The 21467-nt window shown below is 41.7% G+C and overlaps 1 protein-coding gene across 3 annotated transcripts in view; it reads left to right on the top strand.

Moving 5' to 3' along the window:
• DPP6 (dipeptidyl peptidase like 6) overlaps positions 1 to 21467 on the top strand; it is a 1451270-nt gene that overhangs the window by 1269051 nt on the left and 160752 nt on the right. For all 3 annotated transcript variants that reach the window (XM_073629963.1, XM_073629965.1, XM_073629964.1), the window contains exons 9-10: positions 8368 to 8522; positions 16213 to 16310. In XM_073629963.1, coding sequence (XP_073486064.1) covers positions 8368 to 8522; positions 16213 to 16310 — 253 coding nt within the window. The remainder of the gene's footprint in view (positions 1 to 8367; positions 8523 to 16212; positions 16311 to 21467) is intronic.

The following is a 21467-nucleotide window of genomic DNA, read 5'->3' as shown; positions in this document are numbered from 1 at the left end:
GAGTAGTGAGGTTGGACAGGGTTTGACTTCCATAAGCTGTAGTTGGTACATACTGTAGGTGCCAAAAGGAAACTATGTGTTTCGCCCTCTGGTTCGAAACAAGGGGGAGGGATATGTGACAGTACAGTTCCCTGTCCTAGTAATTGTCGCCCAGGGTTCTCAAATAAGCAGGTTGAGGGGCTCCAGGGGTATTTAATGTGGAGGAATCTGTTTTATCAGTTTCCTCCAAAGTTTGTAAAATCCAGTTGGGGACCTGGAGCCCGGAGATTCTATAGCGTTATGGGTGGGATGGAATCTCCAATCCTGGGACCGGTTTTGGGAACAGCCAGGAGTCTGGCTGGTTGATTGAGCAGGTGGGTCCTGGGCTTATAGCAGAGTCAGGACAAGGGTTCTGGGCTCCACCCAGAGAGACAGGAGGTCTCCAGGAGTCCAGAGAGTGCAGGTGTGCACTAGTGAAAGCCAGAGAACCAAGTCTGAGGATCAGAGCAGTGAGGGACTGCTTTCTAGATAGACGCTGTGTGCGTTGAAGCTGTGTGCATCTATGGAGACAGATGAGAGCCTTAAATGGAAGGCCTGAGCAGCAAGGAAGCTGAAAAGAGGTACAGTAGTTGTACGGGAATCCTGTTATATGGCCAAGAGGAGAAGCGTAAAGCCTAAGTGGCAGTACTGCTGAAGAGAGCCAGGTGGCTTGGCATTTTTCATTTGTTATTGTTTTTGGGAGAAGAACCCCTGTGTGTTCCTTTTAATAAAAGTGGGCTACCATGCCTTTAAACTAAAGTTCCAGTTGGCTGTGAACTTACTGAAATGGCATCTACCACTTCGCTAGATATCCCCCAATGTCACAAGATATATATATAGCACGACCCCCTAAGGGACTGCTTGGAATTACCTGCTTATCTGCACTGCCATGACCTGATGAACATTCCAACCCACCTGACACTCTGGGTTCCGACATCCTTGCACCACCTTAAAGCAATAAATCAAGCAACTCTGTGTATTTATGTTCTGGTAATATTTACTAGAACAGATCAAGATATGTTGTCACAAAGAGGAGGTAATAGATCAGTTTTAGGCAAACAGCGCCAATTTAGCAAAGGAATTCCTCCGAATAACACAAAGAAATATTATTAAGTAAACAGTAGATTATATACACTTCCTCTATGACGTACTGCTAGCACCTGTAAGGATAAACACAGCCAACTGATAATACTGACAAACTTCTATAGAGGGAGTCCCTGACCAGGCTATTAGCGGTTTCTCTAATGAGAGGTCTGACTTAAAGGTAATGGTATAAGGGCCCTTATAGCAGCAATGACAGTAATGTCCCCGTTGCAGATCTGATGTTCTTCACTGGCATGTAGGAGCTCATTAACTGTAATCCAGTAAGGTGTAGTAGCAAGCAATAGGTTTCTTATAATAAGGAAGATTAAAGGTGTCTATGCACAGTATTCAAAGTAGATTCAGTACAGGATTCCTAAGGTGTAGGTGTCTGTGCAAAGTGTCCCAGTGAAACCATGAGAAAAGATTTGTAAAGATTGGGCGATTGCCCTCTCACCAACGACCAGGCCGATTTGATGTCTTCCGGACCGTAGCTTATGTAGTGACACTCGTAAAGCGGATCCGCCGTATCAATCTCCCATTGTGAAGCTCAGTACACAGATTGGCAAGCAACCGGAGTGGTGCTGGATGGATGTCAGCTGATCAGCAAACCAACTAAGCCCCTCTCGCCCAGGGTTAGAATGTGGTATGTCGCATGGTAGGCCACAACCCCTCTCACCACACACAGAGTGGTCCATCTCACGTCAGGCCCAGGAGGAAGAGAGCTTTGCACTGGCTTTTGCTTCTTTTATAGCTACTCCCAGCAATCTCTTGGATAGTAGCAAGGATCCCTGGAATATGTAGTCCATATGCACAGTCGTGCAAAGCAGTTATCACCCTAAAGAACTACTCTTCCCACAATCCCTGTTGTTTGGCTCACAAATATGAGGTCAATTGATAACACTGGGCACTAGAGGGACATGCATTGCAAGAATTACTGGAGGATCACTGTATTCTGCAGTTGTAGTCCATATTGCTATATATATAGCCGTGTTGCTAGAGTGCGAGAGTTTTTTTTGTGTAGTGTAGGTACATTTTAAGCAGTCTTGCTGGTGGCCAAGCCTGCCTGTCTATTTTTCCTGGGTTGCGCAGAGATCCAGGGAGAGCCCCCCCCCATTTCTAGAATGTGCTGGAACCTTCTAGAAAGATGGGAGGTGGAGCTGCCTGGAGTATTCTGAGTGCCCTGACCAATCCCCAACTTGGATTGGCAGGGGGCAGACCCCCTCAAATACTCTGGGTAAACCCAGCTGGGGAGGAGTTGTTCAGGTGGAAGTTGGAGATGGAGGCTCCTTTCACACTGAGGCGCTTTACAGGTGCTATAGCCCTAAAAATAGCGCCTGCAAAGTGCCTGTAAAGAGCCTCTCCTCTCACTCCAGTGTGAAAGCCCAAGTGCTTTCACACTGGAGCGGTGCACTGGCAGGACGCCAAAAAAGTCCTGCAAGCAGCATCTTTGAGGTGCTGTAGGAGTGGTGTATACACCGCTCCTACAGTGCCCCTGCACATTGAAATTAATAGGAAGAGCCGACTGCAGCGACGCTTTGCTGGTGCTCTTAACTCTTTTTTGGCCGTTAGCAGGGGTTAAAAGTGCCACGCTAGCGGGCGCAAAGAAACACAAAAAACAGCGGTAAAGCCCCCAGTGTCTTCAATCAAGTGGACATCCCATATGTACCCCATCACCATCTAAGTTTAATTTCCCCAATAAAACAAGGACTTCTTCTTGACTTGATGTGTTTGGAAATTCGTGTGACTGGCTGTGCAGGGTGTCTGTGCAGGGTGGGAGGCGAACCACAGTCACCAGCGGCCCCCACGGGGCTAGCGCTACACAATAAATATATATATATATATATATATATATATATATATATATATACTGTACCTTCTCGCAATAAGCATAGAATGTGTTTGGATATGGATGTGATGGATGTGATCATCTCTTCCTTTATTTTTATCAGTATATAGCAACAGCTTAAGCATGTAATTCAATGCACACTCTGATGTCATAGAATCAGTCTGTAATGATTAAGATCAGGGATTTTTTTCAGGTGGAACTCGGTGGAACTCAGTTCCACCACCTCTGGCTCAGACCCTTTGGTGCCTGCTCATCACAATCACTTGTAAACACAGAAGTCTGGTTTCTGTGTTTACAAGTAACAGCTCTGCACTCTGTGTGCAACCCTCCTGAACTCTGCACTCTGTATGTAATGCAATCCTGGTATTTAATGCCCCTTTAAGACCCTCCTACTGTTTGTGAAATCTGACCACACCCCTTATTTGATGTGATTTTGGAGGGTGTGTGTGGGGAGAGGGGTTTTGGGGGGGGGAGGGGGGGTGGTGGTTGATTTCCAGCACCTATTGTTTTAGAAAAAAAGCTCTGATTAAGATACATAATATGTACTCATGGTTGTAAGATTGAATTACTATTGTATGTATGATATGAATTTGAGATCAGAATGAGCCAAGTTTTGCTTGTTTCTATGTAAAAAAGGTCACTTCCGAAGTAAATACGATTACTACATTGAATTCATGGTTGTGTTAGGTTTAAGAGGCAATACAACTCAAGCCAAAGGTGGTTGTGTGGGAAGGTTGGTGGTTTGAATACAATAGTACTTTGTTCTATCTTCCTACTTGCTGTAGAAAGCTAGCTATATAGACAACAACAGCCCCCCAATGCCTGCCAGCAGATGCAGCTAGCAAGCAGACGGCTGTATTGATAGCTTGTGCTTACCTCTAGCTCCAAGCAGAGATTTACTTATTTATTTCTATAAATAAAATAAATCTATATTTCCCTTCTATCTACAAGATTCCCACATGCACATGATGCTCTTATCCAATCAGTTACAATTAAAAAAGTATACCAAATAAAGGTGTACCAGTACCTGTAGTAGACTATATACGTTTCATGCAGACATAAAACACACTAATTAATACAGTTATGTATTGATTAAAAATCATGAAAAATATTTTTAATTACAGCTAATTAAAGTACTTGATTGTGACCAGATCAGCATTTTGTAATTCCCTATACATCTCTTAGTCTGGAGAGAGAGGACCAGTTAAGTGTGCTGCAGTGTACATGAACTGATAGGAGGAAGGGGAGTGATGACATAACTGGTCTGCTGCCGCTTCTTCATTGTCCAATCTAAGGCTGGGGATAGGAGGGTCTGGCAGGGCTGTGTAATTTTTAGGCCCGGATGGACAGAAGTACAAATCTGTTGTAGGCAGGGATAGGCATGGACCAGAGCTGTGGCAGACATTTTCTAAAGTACAGACGTTAGTGAAGGACACCAAAAGCTGTTTTCTTCTGTCCATCCAGTTCTAAGATTTGCATAGCCCTGCCAGACACCAAAGGTGGTGATCTGTTTTTTCTTTAATGCAGTTATACCTTGGTCATCTCCTCCCCTAAGCCTATGATAGGAAAGTGAAGGAGCAGAAGCAGTCTCATGAGCTTATTGCATGTGCATCCAGCACACTTGAGTGGCCTATAAAGTTCTTTCTTCCTCAGTGTAACTATGCAGAGGCTCAAAAAGCCTCACATTCAGATGTGTACATTAACTGACTTTAAAAAGATGTTTTAGGTGGTATTAAACCCAAAATAAAAAGTTACTATATTATTGCATACTAATTTTGAAATGTAATGGCTGCATTCGTTTTCTGTTTTTTTAGTCTTTTGCTCTTTAGATGGTAATCCGGCCAGTAATACACTTCCTGTCTTGGGGTGTCTCCAGCCTGGATGGAGGAGCAATGTAGACACCTTTGGATAGCAGCACTGTCAATATGGGGTAGTGAGGGTAGTGTTAAATGCACTAGCAGATTTAGATGAACGTGACTAACAAATGAAAACCAAACTCCAGCTAATATTTTTTAAGCAGTTACAGAAACAGTTTTTTTTTTTTTCCTTTTGGAATAAAAGTTTTACACAAATGAATCAAATCTGACCATTGCAAACCCTTGTCAGTGTTAAATGGTTTGTCTCAATCATCTAACAGCTACTTTTTCTGGACAGCCTGGTCTATTAAAGGAGGTTGAACAATAACCAAATTACTGGCTGCATCACCTGGTGAAAATAAAGGAAAAAGGCCAAAGAAAAAAAGAAAACGGTTTTGTTTTTGTTTCAAATTCCTCTTTATACTAGACATGTGCACAGCCAAAAAAATTCGTTCATTTTCGTTTTCGTTTCATTAGTTTATTATTTTTTTCGTTTTTCGGGTCATTCGTTATGATTGCGATTCGTAAATTTGTAAATGCGTTCATTCGTACATTCGAACATTCGTAATTCGAACATTCGTAATTCGAACATTCGTAATTCGAACATTCGTTCATTCGTACATTCGTACATTTTTACATTCGTACATTTGTACATTTGTACATTTGTACATTCGTAAATTCGTACATTCGTAAAATCGTACATTTGTAAATTAGAAAATTCGGAAATTTGTAAATTCGAAGTTTGAAAAACCAAAAACCCTGAAAATTCAAAAATCTGAAATAGTAACTAACTATTAAATTATAGGTATTGTAATTTCCTTTCAAACTTGACTGTCAGTGAACGTAACAAATACAAAATTTATCCGAAGTTACGAATTATCCAAAATTAAGGCTGCATTTAAACAAATGTAACGGAACAAATTAATAATAAATAATAATAATAAAACATTGTTATTATTATTATTGTTATTTATTATTATTAATTCATTACGTTCCATTCCGTTTTTTCGGATCATTCATAACTTCGGATAAATTTGTATGTGTTACGTTCACTAACAGCCAAATTTAAAAGGAAATTACAATACCTATAAATTCAAAGTTACTAGTAATTACTAATAGTTAAGTTATTATTAGTTAACTATTATTTCAGATTTCCGAATTTTCGAATTTACAAATTTACGAATTCACTAATTTACTAATGTACGAATGCACGAATGTACGAATGTAAATTGCGAATGTACGAATGTTCGAATGTACGAATGTAAATTGCGAATGTACGAATGTTCGAATGCCCGAATTTACGAATGTCCAATTTTATCGAATTTACGAATATTCGGAAAAAATTCGTTAAACGGGTTTTCGTTAATTCGGATATTCCCGAATTAACGAATTTGTCGAAATTCGTTAAAAAACGAATTCGTAACGAAACGAATTGCACATGCCTACTTTATACATTAAAATACCTTCTTAGGCCCACTCTGCCTGGACAGTATGGTTACCTGCTAGCTTGGAAACTTTATAGAAGCGTTAAAATGATATTGTAGGTATGACAGGAACATAGAAAGATGACGCGTTTCACACTAAATTCAGCGCTTACTCAAACCTCATATACTGTATATGAGATTTGAGTAAGCAGTGAATTTAGCATTAAATGCGTCACCTTTTATGTTCCTGTCATACCTGTGTAGCACCCTCTAGTGCTACAAGTGGAAATAGGTGGGTAAACGTATGTAGGCTTGGCTGGCAGCCAAGCCTGTCTGTTTTGTCCTGGGTTGGCTGAAATCCAGGGAGAGCTGGGTGACTCACAGGTAGCATCACTGAGACCTCCGCCGCCCTCTTTCTAGAATGTACTATAACCTTCTGGAAAGGAGGAGGGGAAGTGAGGTGAAGCTGCCTGGAGTATTCTGAGGGCCCTTACCAATCCTCAACTTGGATTGTCAGGGTGCAGGCCTCCTCAAATACTCAGGGTCAGCCCAGCTGGGGAGGAGTTATCCGTGTGGAAGCTGGAAATTTTAGGACACACGGAGGTGTCCTGGACAGGAGGCAATGGGAGCAAAGAGGACAGCGGGAGAACACTACCAGACAAGTCTCCAGGAGGAACAACAGGAAACAGCCAGGAGAGCTGGTGAGTTACACACAGTCAGGAGGACTGAGAGTCATGCCTGAGAGGACTGGGAGCATGCAGTCTAGGATGGGTGCAGAGCCAGGCAAGAGGACTGTGGTGGCACGGGCAGTGGAAAGAGGCTGCTGCAGCCAAGAGGGCTGGCAGGGCCTGAAGAGGTAGTACTGGGATCAGTAGCCACATGGGACAGTTAGCACTGGGACTACCATATTTTGCAACACCATAGGGGCCCGCGGTCCTTACCTGCAAAGGGCGTTTGCTTTGGGCCTGGCTGAGCCAGTGTCAGGCCTGCAATTCAGGGCTAGCTGGTCCTGGGAGTTGTAGTTCTACAAGCAAGTCTGTGCTGGAGGTAGAAGAGAAGTGTGTATATACCAGATGTATATAGTTATGTCCCTGAAGAATTCCTATTGATCACATGGGCATTCCATATGTACCCTATCGGCCTATCCCTATCCATAATCTCCTCCATAAAAACAAAAAAAAAACAAGTACAGGGACTATTTCTTGACTGCTGAATTTCTGGAAATTTGTGTGCCTGGCTGTGCAGGGTGAGGGACGGACCACAATTTTCAGCAGCCCCTACGGGGGTACCGCTACAACTGTGATGTCATTTTAATGCTTCCGTAAAGATACCAAGGAGTGCAGCAATATTTCATACTTGTGCATGTTACTGAATCTCAGATGAGCTGTGCAGCACTCCGGGTTCCAGTTCACAACATGTGAGAGTCAGTCATTGTAGAGCGGCATCATTTTGGCTCACCTGCTAACTTGGCACCATCCACAGGCAGTTTAGCTCTTCAATAAGGCACAGAAGTTAAATCCAACTCAATTTTACTTCAGCTAATTGCAGTACAAAAGATTCTTTTTTTTTTTTCTTTTAAAGTGTAACAGGACAATGATGTTTATAAGCCCTGTCTCTCTAAAGAACTAACACTGAATAAGAGGTATATGGAAGAAACATAGCTAAAACTGAACTAACTAGCACCAAACAGGAGCCGAGGACAAAGAGAGATACCAAATCACAGCAAGTAAACAGGTTGTAAACCACCACTTGATGTCAGCATACAACAGAACAAATAAGTTCAATACAACACAGAAAAAATACATATAACTGGGATGGAACAAAAACAAATGCTGCCATAGCATCCAATGATTGTAAGCCGCAATATAATACATTTTTGTTTTTGGGTTTATTACCATTTTAATGTTTTTTTTAAAGCATGCATAAGTAACTAGTGTTTTTATATATAGATATATATATCTATATCTATAGATATAGATATAGATATATATCTATATCTATATCTATATCTATAGATATAGATATCTATATATAGATATATATATATCTGTATGTAGTTCAGTTTCGATGAACTTTCCAGTTTGTTTAATCATGTGTAGTTAAAACTCAGATACCAATGTCATTTTCTTCTTCTTTGCAGAGGAAATATTTAAAAGTCACATTGCTCACTGGTGGGCTCCAGATGGCGCCAGATTAGTGTATGCAACAATCAATGACACCAAAGTCCCCACCATGGAGATTCCAGTGTATACTGGATCAGTTTACCCAACCGTCAGAAACTATCATTATCCAAAGGTAAGAAAAGACTTTCTGAGCCTTGATCATGCATTTAAATAATATTGTTGCTTATAATTTGCTAGAGCTAGGTTATATAAAGAGAATATAAACCTAGCTAGACTGAAAATAAAGTCTCTATTACAGGGACAGGTGTAGGTTGGCAATCAGCTATCTGATTCAGCCTTTGGAAACAAACATGGTATCACCAGCCAATACTTGGAAGCCGATGAAATGAGATTTGTTGACTTAATTAATTCACAAGTAGACTTGCAGATCTAATGCCGTATATCACAGCCAGAGGTATATGCTTGCAAAAAGGCTCTCCTGAACATTGTGCTTGGTTCATATTTAATTTCATGATAACTTAATTAATATTACTCTTTGAGTAATAAATACAGCTGGCCGGTTTCTTTGTGCTGAAGGCGCATTGTATTATTAATTAGAGCACATCTTTCAAATGCTTTGCAAATTAAAAGTAATATGTAGATTTTCTATACATATAAAATGATAAATGTCAAATAGTAATATATGGGCTGTAATGTCAATGTTAATTAATAACATCTGTATAAACAGCAAATAATAGTGCCTACATTTAATTACACTGGGCCTAATATAATCAATGTTTACAGCATTAAGTCCTTATTCAGTAAAAGAGGTAAAAGCAAAACATAAAGACCTCAAGCACACTAGGTATCAAAAATGCCACTTTTAAGGGCATTTGGCTTTTTTTCTGCCTCTAAACGCTCCTCCATGTTAGCCTATGCATAGGCTTTTACAGGCATTTAAAGGTAAGGGCATGCATAGGCAGAGAAAAAAAAAGCCGCTAAAACATGCCCCACACGCCTAAATGCACGTAAACACATCTAAACGTTAACACTAGGCACGTCAAGCACTTGAGTGCTCATTTATTTCAATAGCTAGAAAAATTATTTATCTGGCCAATTAAATTAATGAATGCCCAAGCGCTTGACACGCCTGAACGTGCTTAAGCTCATTTGCAAAAATCCGCATTTCTCCTGCCAAGAGAAAGGCATTTAGAAGAGACGGGCAAAAGCATAGTGTGCATAGGACCTAAAGAGGACCGTTTCCCCCTATCTTAAAACTTTCAACAAAGGCATCTTTAAAAATGGGTAGTAATGGCAGCTTACATTCAGATACTTCCAGTTAATTGCAGGCTTTTATTCTTTGCATACCTTATTTTACTTTTCCTCCCCATTCTTCTCCATGGTGGCCATTTTCTTTAAGGGCAGATTAATACATCTTTATTCACTTCCTGGAACTCTGGGTCTGCCTCCTGGAACATGTCACAGTGCACAACTGAGGGGAAAGACAGTGGTGATGTAGGCTTTCCAGCATGCATCTGTGAGGTCCAGGCTACATCACCAGTGCCTCACTCAATCAGGAAGTGGAAAAAAATTCACAGAACCAGTCTGTGCCAGTCTCCTTTGTGCCAGAATAATGGCCTCCTGCACAGTAGAGATGTCATCCTGAGCCAGCTAATGAATATGGCTAAAACCTGGCACACAAAAGAAGGTGCCAGCGATGGAGCGTTGGAAAGATAAGTTTAACCCTTATAGTTCTGCTTTAACACAAGGGTACATAGAGAACAATTGTTTTCTATGTGTCTGGTTCACGCCATAACATTGCTTTGTGAGCCATGGTGTGCTGCATAAAAATGGAACATGTGACATTTTTTATGCAGTGTATTGCACAGCATGTCACCACAGCACGTCACAATTTGCTATGGTGAACAGACTTGAATGATGTTTTATTTTGTGACACTTCAAAAAGTAAGAAAAAAAGTAAACTGTGTGAGGTGTCGTAACAGCGTATCGCTGCGTCCCTCACTGCTCCTACACAATGTACATCATTGTGGAGACATTTTAGCGTACAGTACATTCACAGAGTGTATTCCTGGTGTGGAAGTGTTTTTTTATTTTACAGACATATTACTGGTGTTTTATTAGCATTTTTTACATGTATAGTAAGCTTTGGACATTTGTTTCCTGGGCTAGGCAAGGGGAAGAGAGCAGTTTTATAGGAGGAGAGGAGCTTTTCAGGCATGAAGACATTCCAATTGAAGTCCATGGGGCCAAAAACCTACAAATGCTAAATAAAAAGTTAATTTACTTTTTTGAGCATAGGGTAGCTGAGCATATGAGTGTGAACATGGACAATTAGAAAGAACATGATTCTGCACGTTGAGCATAGTCAGGCGTAGTCAGGTGCAGGAAAACAAGCAGAAAAATGCTCAGGTGTGAATGGGGGGCTTAACGTGCAGGCTGGTGTGAAAAACCCTAAGGCTCGGTTCACACTAGGGGCGGCACGACTTGCAGGTCGCCTCACTGAGGCAACCTGCACACGACTGCCAGGGCGACTTGCAAAACGACTTCTGTATAGAAGTCTATGCAAGTGGCCCCAAGTCGCCCCCCAAGTAGTACAGGAACCTTTTTCTAAGTCGGAGCGATTTGCATCGCTACGATTAGAACGGTTCCATTGTACAGAACGGGAGGCGACTTGTCAGGCGACTAGGTCGCCTGACAAGTCGCCCCCGTGTGAACCGGCATTAAGGCTAGATTCACACATGTCTGGTACGAATTTCCCCTCAGTTTTCACAGCAAATTTCCAAAGCAGCAGCCACCTGTTCAGCAGCCACGTAGCTGGATCTTAAGGAGCGGGCGGGGAAGCTGACTGCCAAATACTTAACAATGGATGACTCACCAGCTGTTAGCAGGGTTCCCCGCTGACAGCTGAATGTAAAATAAATCATTAAAGGAATTGATTAGGGGTGGATGGCGCTACCTTATCAGGGTACCTTGATTTATAATTTAATGGACCTCAAAAGGAACCAGGAACTATATAATAATAAATACACACCTTTATCCCTCATTAGGTAGTGGATCTAAATGCCCACCGTTACCTGAGTGGACTGTGCTAGCAGGTCAGTCTCATACCTACATGCAGGTGTACACCATGTGATTAATCAACACAAATTAAATTGGTGACAATTGATAAAAAATCAATAGTGACAACCAAACAAAATAAAGTTAAATAAAACACCACAGTACGAACTTATATTGATCCCCAAATGTGTCCAAATGTGCTTATAAGCAAAAAGGTGAATTTGAATAGTCCCAACATTAGACATATAGTGCAGGGTTGCACATTAAATAATATAAAACTGATGGAAAAGTAATGAAAATTGATAAACAACTTAGTGGAAAAAAATGTTTTGATGAAAAGAATATATATATAGTGTAAAAAATATATATGTAAAAAATATATAATAAAGTCCAATGGCAGGAAGTGAAAACGTCTGTAATCGGTGACTTTCGTGAAAACAGCTGATCAAATCCAGTGACTTGCGGTGCTCCCCCTCAAAGATCCCCACTCACCAGCTCCCTGCACCCCTGCAGGGGTAGTAGGCATGTAATAGTAGGCACCAGTAAGATGTGTATGGGTCATCAAGGTCCACCGCTCCAGCTGTGAGGTCTCCTTCAGTGTATCCTCATAGAGAAGAAACAGGGCTCCATAGTGTGATACTTTTTTTAAAAAAATTTTTTTATTTATCACAACAGTACAAAAATAAAAATAAAAATAAACCAGGTGAATAAAAAGTTCAAAAACCAAGCCAGACAGTCACACAGCGTGTTAGCCGTTTCCTATGGAGAGTGCAGGCCGTCTAGAACCGTCAGCTGCGCGGCGTGCGCCTCAGCTGCGTTCCACACTCTCCTACTTCCGCGTGTGACGCGTGTGACGTCAGTGCGTAGCTCCGCCTTACGCGTTTCGTCATCGACGTTATCAAAGGCGCCTTTGATAATGTCGATGACGAAACGCGTAAGGCGGAGCTACGCACTGACGTCACACGCGGAAGTAGGAGAGTGTGGAACGCAGCTGAGGCGCACGCCGCGCAGCTGACGGCACCACAAGTCACTGGATTTGATCAGCTGTTTTCACGAAAGTCACCGATTACAGACGTTTTCACTTCCTGCCATTGGACTTTATTATATATTTTTTACATATATATTTTTTACACTATATATATTCTTTTCATCAAAAAAAAATTTTCCACTAAGTTGTTTATCAATTTTCATTACTTTTCCATCAGTTTTATATTATTTAATGTGCAACCCTGCACTATTATGTCTAATGTTGGGACTATTCAAATTCACCTTTTTGCTTATAAGCACATTTGGACACATTTGGGGATCAATATAAGTTCGTACTGTGGTGTTTTATTTAACTTTATTTTGTTTGGTTGTCACTATTGATTTTTTATCAATTGTCACCTATTTAATTTGTGTTGATTAATCACATGGTGTACACCTGCATGTAGGTATGAGACTGACCTGCTAGCACAGTCCACTCAGGTAACGGTGGGCATTTAGATCCACTACCTAATGAGGGATAAAGGTGTGTATTTATTATTATATAGTTCCTGGTTCCTTTTGAGGTCCATTAAATTATAAATCAAGGTACCCTGATAAGGTAGCGCCATCCACCCCTAATCAATTCCTTTCATTATTTAACTCACCCCTTCGGGGGTAAGTGCAAAAGGGGGGCTGCAAGCCTCTAGGTCCGTGAGCGCGGGAACCCCTCCCTTATTTTTAAAATAAATCATTGCCAGAAAAAAAAAATGGTAATTTTTTCTTTTTTAAATGGCTTGAGGTCCCTCCCAAATCCCCGCCCCCTGACATCACCAGCCCTGCATGCATTGGCTGATGACTTCACGAAGAGCCGGTGCTACTAGGTGACATTGCTGGGTGGCCCAGGCCCTTAGCTATTTAAGAACTGTCAGGCGGCGGAGCAGGAAGGTGATGGGAGCCTTCGACGCGAGCTGTGCTTTTTTTTTTTTCCTTTTTCAGGTTGGGGGTGGCAGCGGGTACACCGGGGGACATTGTTTTTGTTTTTTTAATAAACGAATTGTTAAAAGCTTTCTCTGTGTTTTTATTTCTTTGTATACTCCATACTCATTCACATGGGGGGGCGGGGATCTGGGGGTCCCCTTGTTAAAGCCCCCTGCCCACAGACCCCCACAACCACCGGCCAGGTGATTCAACATCAACATGGGGACAAGGTGCTTTGGGGTGGGGGGGAGCCCCCCGCCCCAAAGCACCCCTCTCATGTTGAGGGCATGTGGCCTGGTATGGTTCAGGAGGCCTGCCAGGCTGCATGCTCAGATAAGGGTCTGGTATGGATTCTTTTAAAAAATGTTGGCATGGGGGTTCCCCTCAAAATCCGTACCAGACCCGAAAGGGCCTGGTATGGATTATGGAGTGGGATCCCCCTCCCCCACGCTGTTTTTTTTTTGTCTGATCAAAATCAAGTTCAAAATTGATGAGATGTGTGATTCAGGTGCATACCCATAGAAGGCAATGAGCCTGGTATTCGAATCTGATTCGCACCGTAGTGCTCAGAAAATGCACAGGTCGCTTTAAATTTGCAGCGAATTCGCACTGCTGCTGCACTGCATATATGTAAAGCAGATCTATAGAAAGCCAATTTGAATCACATGTCATATGAATGGGATGCGGTTCAAAACACATCCAATTCGCATGTTATGTGAACTGAGCCTTAAAGTTTTTGTTGTAATTTCACAGAGAGGCACTTTGTTGAAGAAAATAAATGTCTGGAGTTTTTTTTTTTGATTGATTTAGTAGAGTACAGTACTGTTGACCACCTGAAAGTCGGCACTGGATTTAGTGTAATTGTCAGGAGACATAATGGCTTCTAAATCCAGACATCTTTATTCCAGAACCATAGCATCAAATAACAGAAGCACTCATCTTAAATCTCTTGTTTATTTCCTGACATCTTCCCTCACACCCCTCATGTATCATGCTCACAAAATGCAGTACTGCCAGATTGATGAGAGGAACACAAGTCCCTCGGTGCTCCGGTATCACAGCTTTCTGTCAGGAAGAGATCTGGCTACAACTTACATATGAGGAGCAGTGAGGAGAGCTGAGGGCTTTATATAAATACACAGTACAGCCGGATGGATCAGTCCCGGGCTTCCAGCTTCATTGTCTCCATTTCACTTGGATCTCACATGACTGAAATATGCCATTAAAGATCAAAATAAACCATTTACTACATTTAAAGACAAGTGTAGTTACTTTTTTTGTAACACAGCTTACAATTTTGTGTGTTTAGTGTAAGGGCTCCTGCACGCGGGTGTACAGTACATTGTGTTCAGATGCGTAATTTATACTGATCTGAAAGCAGTAGTATTGTATACTATGGGCCCATCCCAGCCCACCCACCGGTACTAGCTTTATTAACAAAGAGATCATTTTGCAGAATCACAATCCCTTCAATAACTATATCTGGATGCCATTAGTTTTAATTATCTAATCTCTTAAAGGACTTGTAAACCTTCGTGTTTTTTCGCATTAAGGTGGCGGGACGCGCTGTCTCTCTGCAGGGGGTTCTCGGCTCTTGATTGGATAGATTGATAGCAGCGCAGCCATTGGCTCCCGCTGCTGTCAATCAAATCCAGTGACGCAGGCACCGGGGGGCAGGGCTGAGTCATACATTGGACGGCTATGGACGCCAAACTCTGGACTCGGGAGCGCGCCCACAAGGTAACCCCCTCGGGAGAGCGCTTCTCCTAGGGGTTTATCTGATGTGGGGTGGAGCCACGAGAGCCGCCGGTGGACCCCAAAAGATGAGGATTGGGGCCACTCTGTGCAAAACGAGCTGCACAGTGGAGGTAAGTATGATATGTTTGTTATTTATAAAAATAAAATAAAAAACCCTTACAATCACTTTAAGGACCCCCCCCCCAGCTATTAGTGTGTATTGTGTTTTGTTCCCTTTCATTAGTCCTAAATACTGTTGATTTTGTTAAATAAAAATGAAGCCTGAAAACATTAAAACAAATGCAGACACTATGTCTACGGATGAGGATAGTTACCACCGCTCCGGACAAGCCGATCTGAAATCTCTTGTCCTCCACTACACGGAAAGGGAGAGAGCCCCAGGTGCTGGCGATCGCTGGTACAATTGTATTCATGTAGAAAGATCTGGACAGCCGCACACCGAGATAGGCAGATAAAATCTTCTTTATTCAAAACACGGAATGGTATAGTACAGGACACCGCTGGAGTAATACAGCTTTGCTGCTGACGCGTTTCACGCTCATACAGAGCGCTTACTCATAGCTATAGCCCTATGAGTAAGTGCTCTGTATGAGCGTGAAACACGTCAGAGGCTAAGCTGTATTACTCCAGCGGTGTCATGTACTGTACCATTCCATGTTTTGAATAAAGAAGATTTTATCTGCCTATCTCGGTGTGCGGCTGTCCAGATCTTTCTACACGAATACACTATGTCTACAGACTGGTACTCTGCAATATATTACATGTTTGTTCATGAGCTTAAATGCTGTTTAAAGTACAGAGGGGTTGATTTACTAAAACTGGAGAGTGCAAAATCTGGTGCAGTTCTGCATAGAAACCAATCAGCTTTCAGTTTTTTTTCTGTCAAAACTTAATTGAACAAGCTGAAGTTAGAAGCTGATTGGCTACCGTGCAGTTACACCACATGTTCCACTCTCCAATTTTAGTAAATCAACCCCAGAAATATCTTATTGGTCATGGTAGACATTTATAAGTCTATGTTGTATATCAGGAAATAAGCCACATTCAACTATTTGATCTGATTTAGCAATAGATTTTAAGTTTAGTTCTATTTTATATTTTAGGCTGGCTTTGAGAATCCAGTTGTCACCTTACATGTTGTGAACTTGAATGGGCCTCTTCACCATGTGGAAATGATTACCCCTGATGATCAAAGAATGAGGTACAGTATACCAGATAACTGCTCACTTCATAGAGAATATGTGTCTTTTTATCCAAATCACTTCAAAGACATATATGAACATAAAACACATTCCTCAAAGAGATAAATAACGTCCTGTCATTGTACAGTACCACACATTAACAGATAGATGATGGATAAATTATTCTGTAACTAGCAGCATTTGGCACAAGGGACATGTCTTTGGAATCTCCTAGCCCATTTCCTGATCCCAGCCTGCAAATGCCAACCTATAAACTCTGCCTAGCCTCCAATATTACTTGTTAAAGTCATCCTATTGTATTGGGGGTGGTGGGGCACATTGTCAGTATGTCTCCCCTTCAGAGCATTGGTCAATACATACTTTCTAGTTTTCAGAAGTGTACTATACTGTAGGTTCTGCTTAGTTATTGTGGAGGGAGTTAGAGAAAGAGAGGGTGGGTGGATTAGTATTTCTGTCTATTTACTTTTGGGATCTACACAGCTCTGCAGACAGCAGAACTAGCCTGGTGACCTGTATTATCTATGCTGTAGTTATAGTGACCTTGTCGCTTCCCAAAATAAAATTGAAGCAGCTGCATCCTGCAATAGAAAGGAATAAGATACCTACCTTTCCAGCAGGCAAGGAGTTCCTTTTTCACTCTCTTGCAGAGCTAGAAGCTCTGCTGCTATCCAACACTTCCAGGTGTGTCAAATAATGTGCTCCCTGCCAGCCACTTGTTTGGCAGGTCCCTTATTGTCCAGTTTGTAAAACCAGTTCCCAGACATACAGAGGGCCTCTAATTCAGCAGCTTTGCAGGGATGGTGTGCTGAAGCCGCATCACATCTCACCATTTTCCAGTTGGGTCACTCATCAGATCTCTTTGCAGGTCATAGGCCTAGATAGGAGTGTTTAACATTTTAATGCAGAGGCCTCATTTACTACTTTGGTCCAAATGCAATTAAAATTCAGTCAAGACTAAAGCTGGGGCCAGTGCAACACAGGTGTCCAGACGTTTTAGCAGGTTGTCCAGGGAACCCACCCAGTCATCACTTTCACTGACCTATGGAATTGCTCAACTCCACTACCATCCTAAAACCAGTTGCTCACAGGATTCGCCAGGTATAGACTGAGCATGAGTGTTGATTGGTCACAGTGGGACTTTACTGCTGTGCGGCCTTTAAGCAATTGTACCCTTACCGCCTCCAACTAATCACACTCAGTATAACATGGACGCAAAGTGGCTTTCTTTAATCTCACTTACTGTGTAGGCTTCTTCAGAACAGTAGTACATAGTACATACTGTAGCTTCAGAGCAACATTCTGTGCAAGTAATTAAAATGATGTCCCAAATCTGTGGTAGCGTTAGTCCCAAGCCTATGGAGTCCATAGAAGAAGAAGTCATAACCAGTCCCATCCAAGGGTGGTAAGGGAGAAAGAGGGTCTCTTTTTCTCGCTGGCCATAGGCCTCACCTTACTAGCCCCATCAGAAGAGGTCCACACCCCTCTTAGCTCTTTATCTGCACTCTTCTCTACATCTCATGGCTCCCTCTGCTTACTTCTCCCCCATTTTATATGCCAACCTCTAGCTGCAAGTCAGCTGGCAGATAAAAAATAAAAAAAAACATGGGTTAAAACAGAGGTGGTTTTTTTTTGCTTGTGTATTTTAATAATGCACATGTTTTCAGAACCAGGGACCTGATCTGGGCCTTGCAGTTTCTGAATTCTTATCTCTCTTGACCTGCCTAAACCAAACATCTGACATACTGGACTTCCTGAATATGATGACTTGCTTATTTTCACTTCATTGGTGTACTACCTGCCCTGTGATTCTGAGAGACTTTGCTCCACATTTTGGTTTTGATACTCAGATCTGGTTGGAATCTTTGGCAATTTTTTTTTTATATTTTTCGGTTCTCCCTTTTGGCTCCCGATTGCTCAACTAGACACAACATGTTTTTCTTTAATCCACATGCTCCAACCCGTCCCTCTTTGGGGATTATGCTTCTTTTTAAATCCAGATACAAACCATCACATAATTTCCTGGAGATACCCTAGTACCAATGCACATATATATATATACATGCCTTGAAAGGATTATTGCTGAATATGAAGTACACCATAGTGGTCATCTGACATCAAAGCACACCTTCACCTCAAAATTACTCTTATCTGCATTAATTTCCTCTCTCCCAGGCTTGTTAGAATTAGCATTTTTGTTTTGAGCGTTGGTAGCTTTTTTCATGGTACCCGCTCACTGCAGGATGTGGTTTGTGCATGTTCAGTAGTTAAGCCGGCTGTCAGCAAATCACAGCCAGCAACCAAAAACAAAATGACGGTGTGGAAGAGTAAAAGCCTTGGGGAGAATTGGCTGCATAAAAGAAAGTGCTGGACTCCAGGGAAAGGTAAGTATCTGTTTCCTAAAAGTAAGCATGATCTGTCATTTGCTGCTGCTGACTTTTCATTTTTCCATTTCCTGCTGACGTTCTTCCTTAACAAAGAGCTCATTAGGTACAAAATATAAAATTTTCCTGCACTCCGCTATATTAATAAGACCAGACTGCCCGTTAAGCTGGTTTTTAATTCACAGTTTAAAAAACAAGTGTCAGTTGCATATACGGTATTTGAAAAAAATGCAAACACAGCCCACTGCGTCAAATTGACTCTTTGTTTTGCAGTCCTACTCTAATCTATGAGAGCTATGTTATTTCAATATATGTAACAATAATGTAATAGAGAGCAGCCTTACCAGGAGGCTAGCCCCCTCTCACTCCGGTCCAATAACACACTATAGACAGAAAACCCATTTGATGGTTGAATACTTTGCTAATATTCACTCAACATCAACTCTCAATAGCTTGTTTTTCGAACACATCCCTGTCACCTTGTGAATCTCTTCTGTCAGCACTGAAAAGAAGCAACCACCACATCTTTATCTCACACTAAGGTGTCCATGAAGATCAGCAAGAAAACTGCTGAGAGCCTAGGACTTCCTGTTCACCTGCGTGGCTGTCAGAGAAGCAGATAAACGTTCTTGGCAGGTTACACATTTTCCCATTGCATCAACTGCGAAAGTCCCAACCACGTCTGACAGTTTCCAGCGGGCCGAATCTCAAGGCTGAAATGACAGCCCTGGCTGTGTCAACAGAATGAGGAGCCCTGCTGTGCACACAGGACATACTATGCTGACACTTCATCGCTTTTCTATACCGAAGAAGTGTATGCAGCATGTGGAAAGTTTGTTTTTAATATATATTCATTTCCCAAGTGTCTGTGGTGGTAAAGGTTTTGGAAATCAAATTAAAAGGGGAATTTTTTTCTCTCAAATTGAACTCTTCATAAGCTTTTCCCTATAAGCGAAAGTAAAAAAACAAAAAAAGCAAAAAAAAAATCGAATTCTGTTTTCAATTCAATGAAGTGTTCAGCAGGAGCTGAATTAACTAGTTTTAAAGCAAACCTGTTATTTGCCCATTCATGGCAAATAACAGGTTTGTTTGATAGTCCACCTACAAACTGTTGATACTTACCTTCCCTCTGCTGTCCTATTGTACCATCTACCTGTAGCATGCAGGTTTAGGTCATGCAATTCGTTCTCCTACTATGATGTATTTGGAGCCTGAGTGGTTAATTGCAAGGCCTAAAGAGGAGAATTCTAAATCTTTTTTGAAAACTACAACCTAGACTGCCGCAAACACAGGGTTCTTTTTGCTTGGCTCCAGCAGATGAATGGAAGAGAGGAAAAGGTTAGTATTAGCAGCAGAGGCAAGCTATAAAACAATCCTGTTTCTTTGCCCTAAATAGGTAAATAACAGGTTTAAACAAAATCCTGCCATGTGAGATGGTCCTCATCTTACAGCACTTACAATCACTGACACTGTAGTACCAGAGTAACAGGGATCCTGAACCTCTGCTAAATTAGTTATAGCTAATTTTTTGACGTTCTTAACACTTGAGTGCTTGCGCCTAAAGGGGTCTTAGAATTATAAGAGGGTCTCTGCCGCCTTATAATTGCCTTGTTCCCAGATAAATTACTTACATTCTTCTGCAGAAGGGATGCAAGTCTAGGTTTGAAGTTGCATTTCTAAGCAACCTATTTCAAATTAGTGTAAAGGTAAGGTAAGATGGGAGAAGTTGGAATACCCAATGTCTTCTTCAGACAGCAGTTGATGGAGCATCACATAGCTTATTTTAGAGTGCAGCAGCGCTAAAATAGGTGGTTAGGTGTTTATCCATTCCAGTGATGGCTCTAGCAGAATTTATTACGCCTGCATGGCTTCCAGAAACACAGCCTGCTCACACCTATAGGCTTTGGCTCCAGCCCTAGAGCCTCAACCCAGGCCCATTCTTCTAACAAGGAAAGGAACCTTCCAGAACAGTGCCTCCCTGATTTGTCAACATTAAACCTAATCTACTGCAGGACACCACACCTGACACATGACTTTGAAGCCTTCTTAAAAGAACCTTGTAAGTGAAGTAGTAGTGTAGCATAGCTTATTCCTGAGTGCAATGCTCTGCAAGAAAGTTTGCGAAATGCAAGACATGACAAAACACAGCAAAGCTGTTAGGGAACACATCCCTACATTGATATTTGCACAAAATGCAGTACACTGGTAGTCTTCTCCCTGTTAGTGATGACCACACCAGTAGTCAATCGGTATTGCTAGATACAATTTCTGGTTTTTGAACATCTAATGCAAAAATCTTCAAGGCTGCAGCTTATAATAAAAAGTAAAATGTGTGTCTAGGGTTGCCACCTTTTCTTCAAGTCAAACCCAAACACATTTGCGGCGCACAGAAATTCTTTTTTATAGTATAAACTATACATATATTTTGCTACTAAATAACATTTCTAATCATATGAAGTTAATAAGAAGGGTCCCCCTTTACATCAGAGTCCACAGAGTTCCCCTTTTACATCTGAACTCACAGAGTTCCCTTTCATTGGAAGGGGGGACTCTGCAGACTGTGATGTAAGGGAGAATTCTGGGGCCTCTAACATAAGGGATGCTCTGGGAACCCTGATTTAAGAGGGTACACTGAGAACTCTGATGTACAGAGAGGACTCTGATGTAAGGGGAAACACTGTGGCCTCTGGTGTAAAGGGGAACTCTGATGTAATGTGCTCTGAGGACCCTGATTTGGCTTAGTGTACTTACTCAGAGGCAGGAGAGAGAAGGGAG

Source organism: Aquarana catesbeiana, linkage group LG05, assembly GCF_042186555.1.
Source record: "Aquarana catesbeiana isolate 2022-GZ linkage group LG05, ASM4218655v1, whole genome shotgun sequence".
Taxonomy (NCBI): domain Eukaryota; kingdom Metazoa; phylum Chordata; class Amphibia; order Anura; family Ranidae; genus Aquarana; species Aquarana catesbeiana.
The sequence above is the reverse complement of the archived record's forward strand: the minus strand, read 5'-3'. Positions and strand labels throughout refer to the sequence as shown.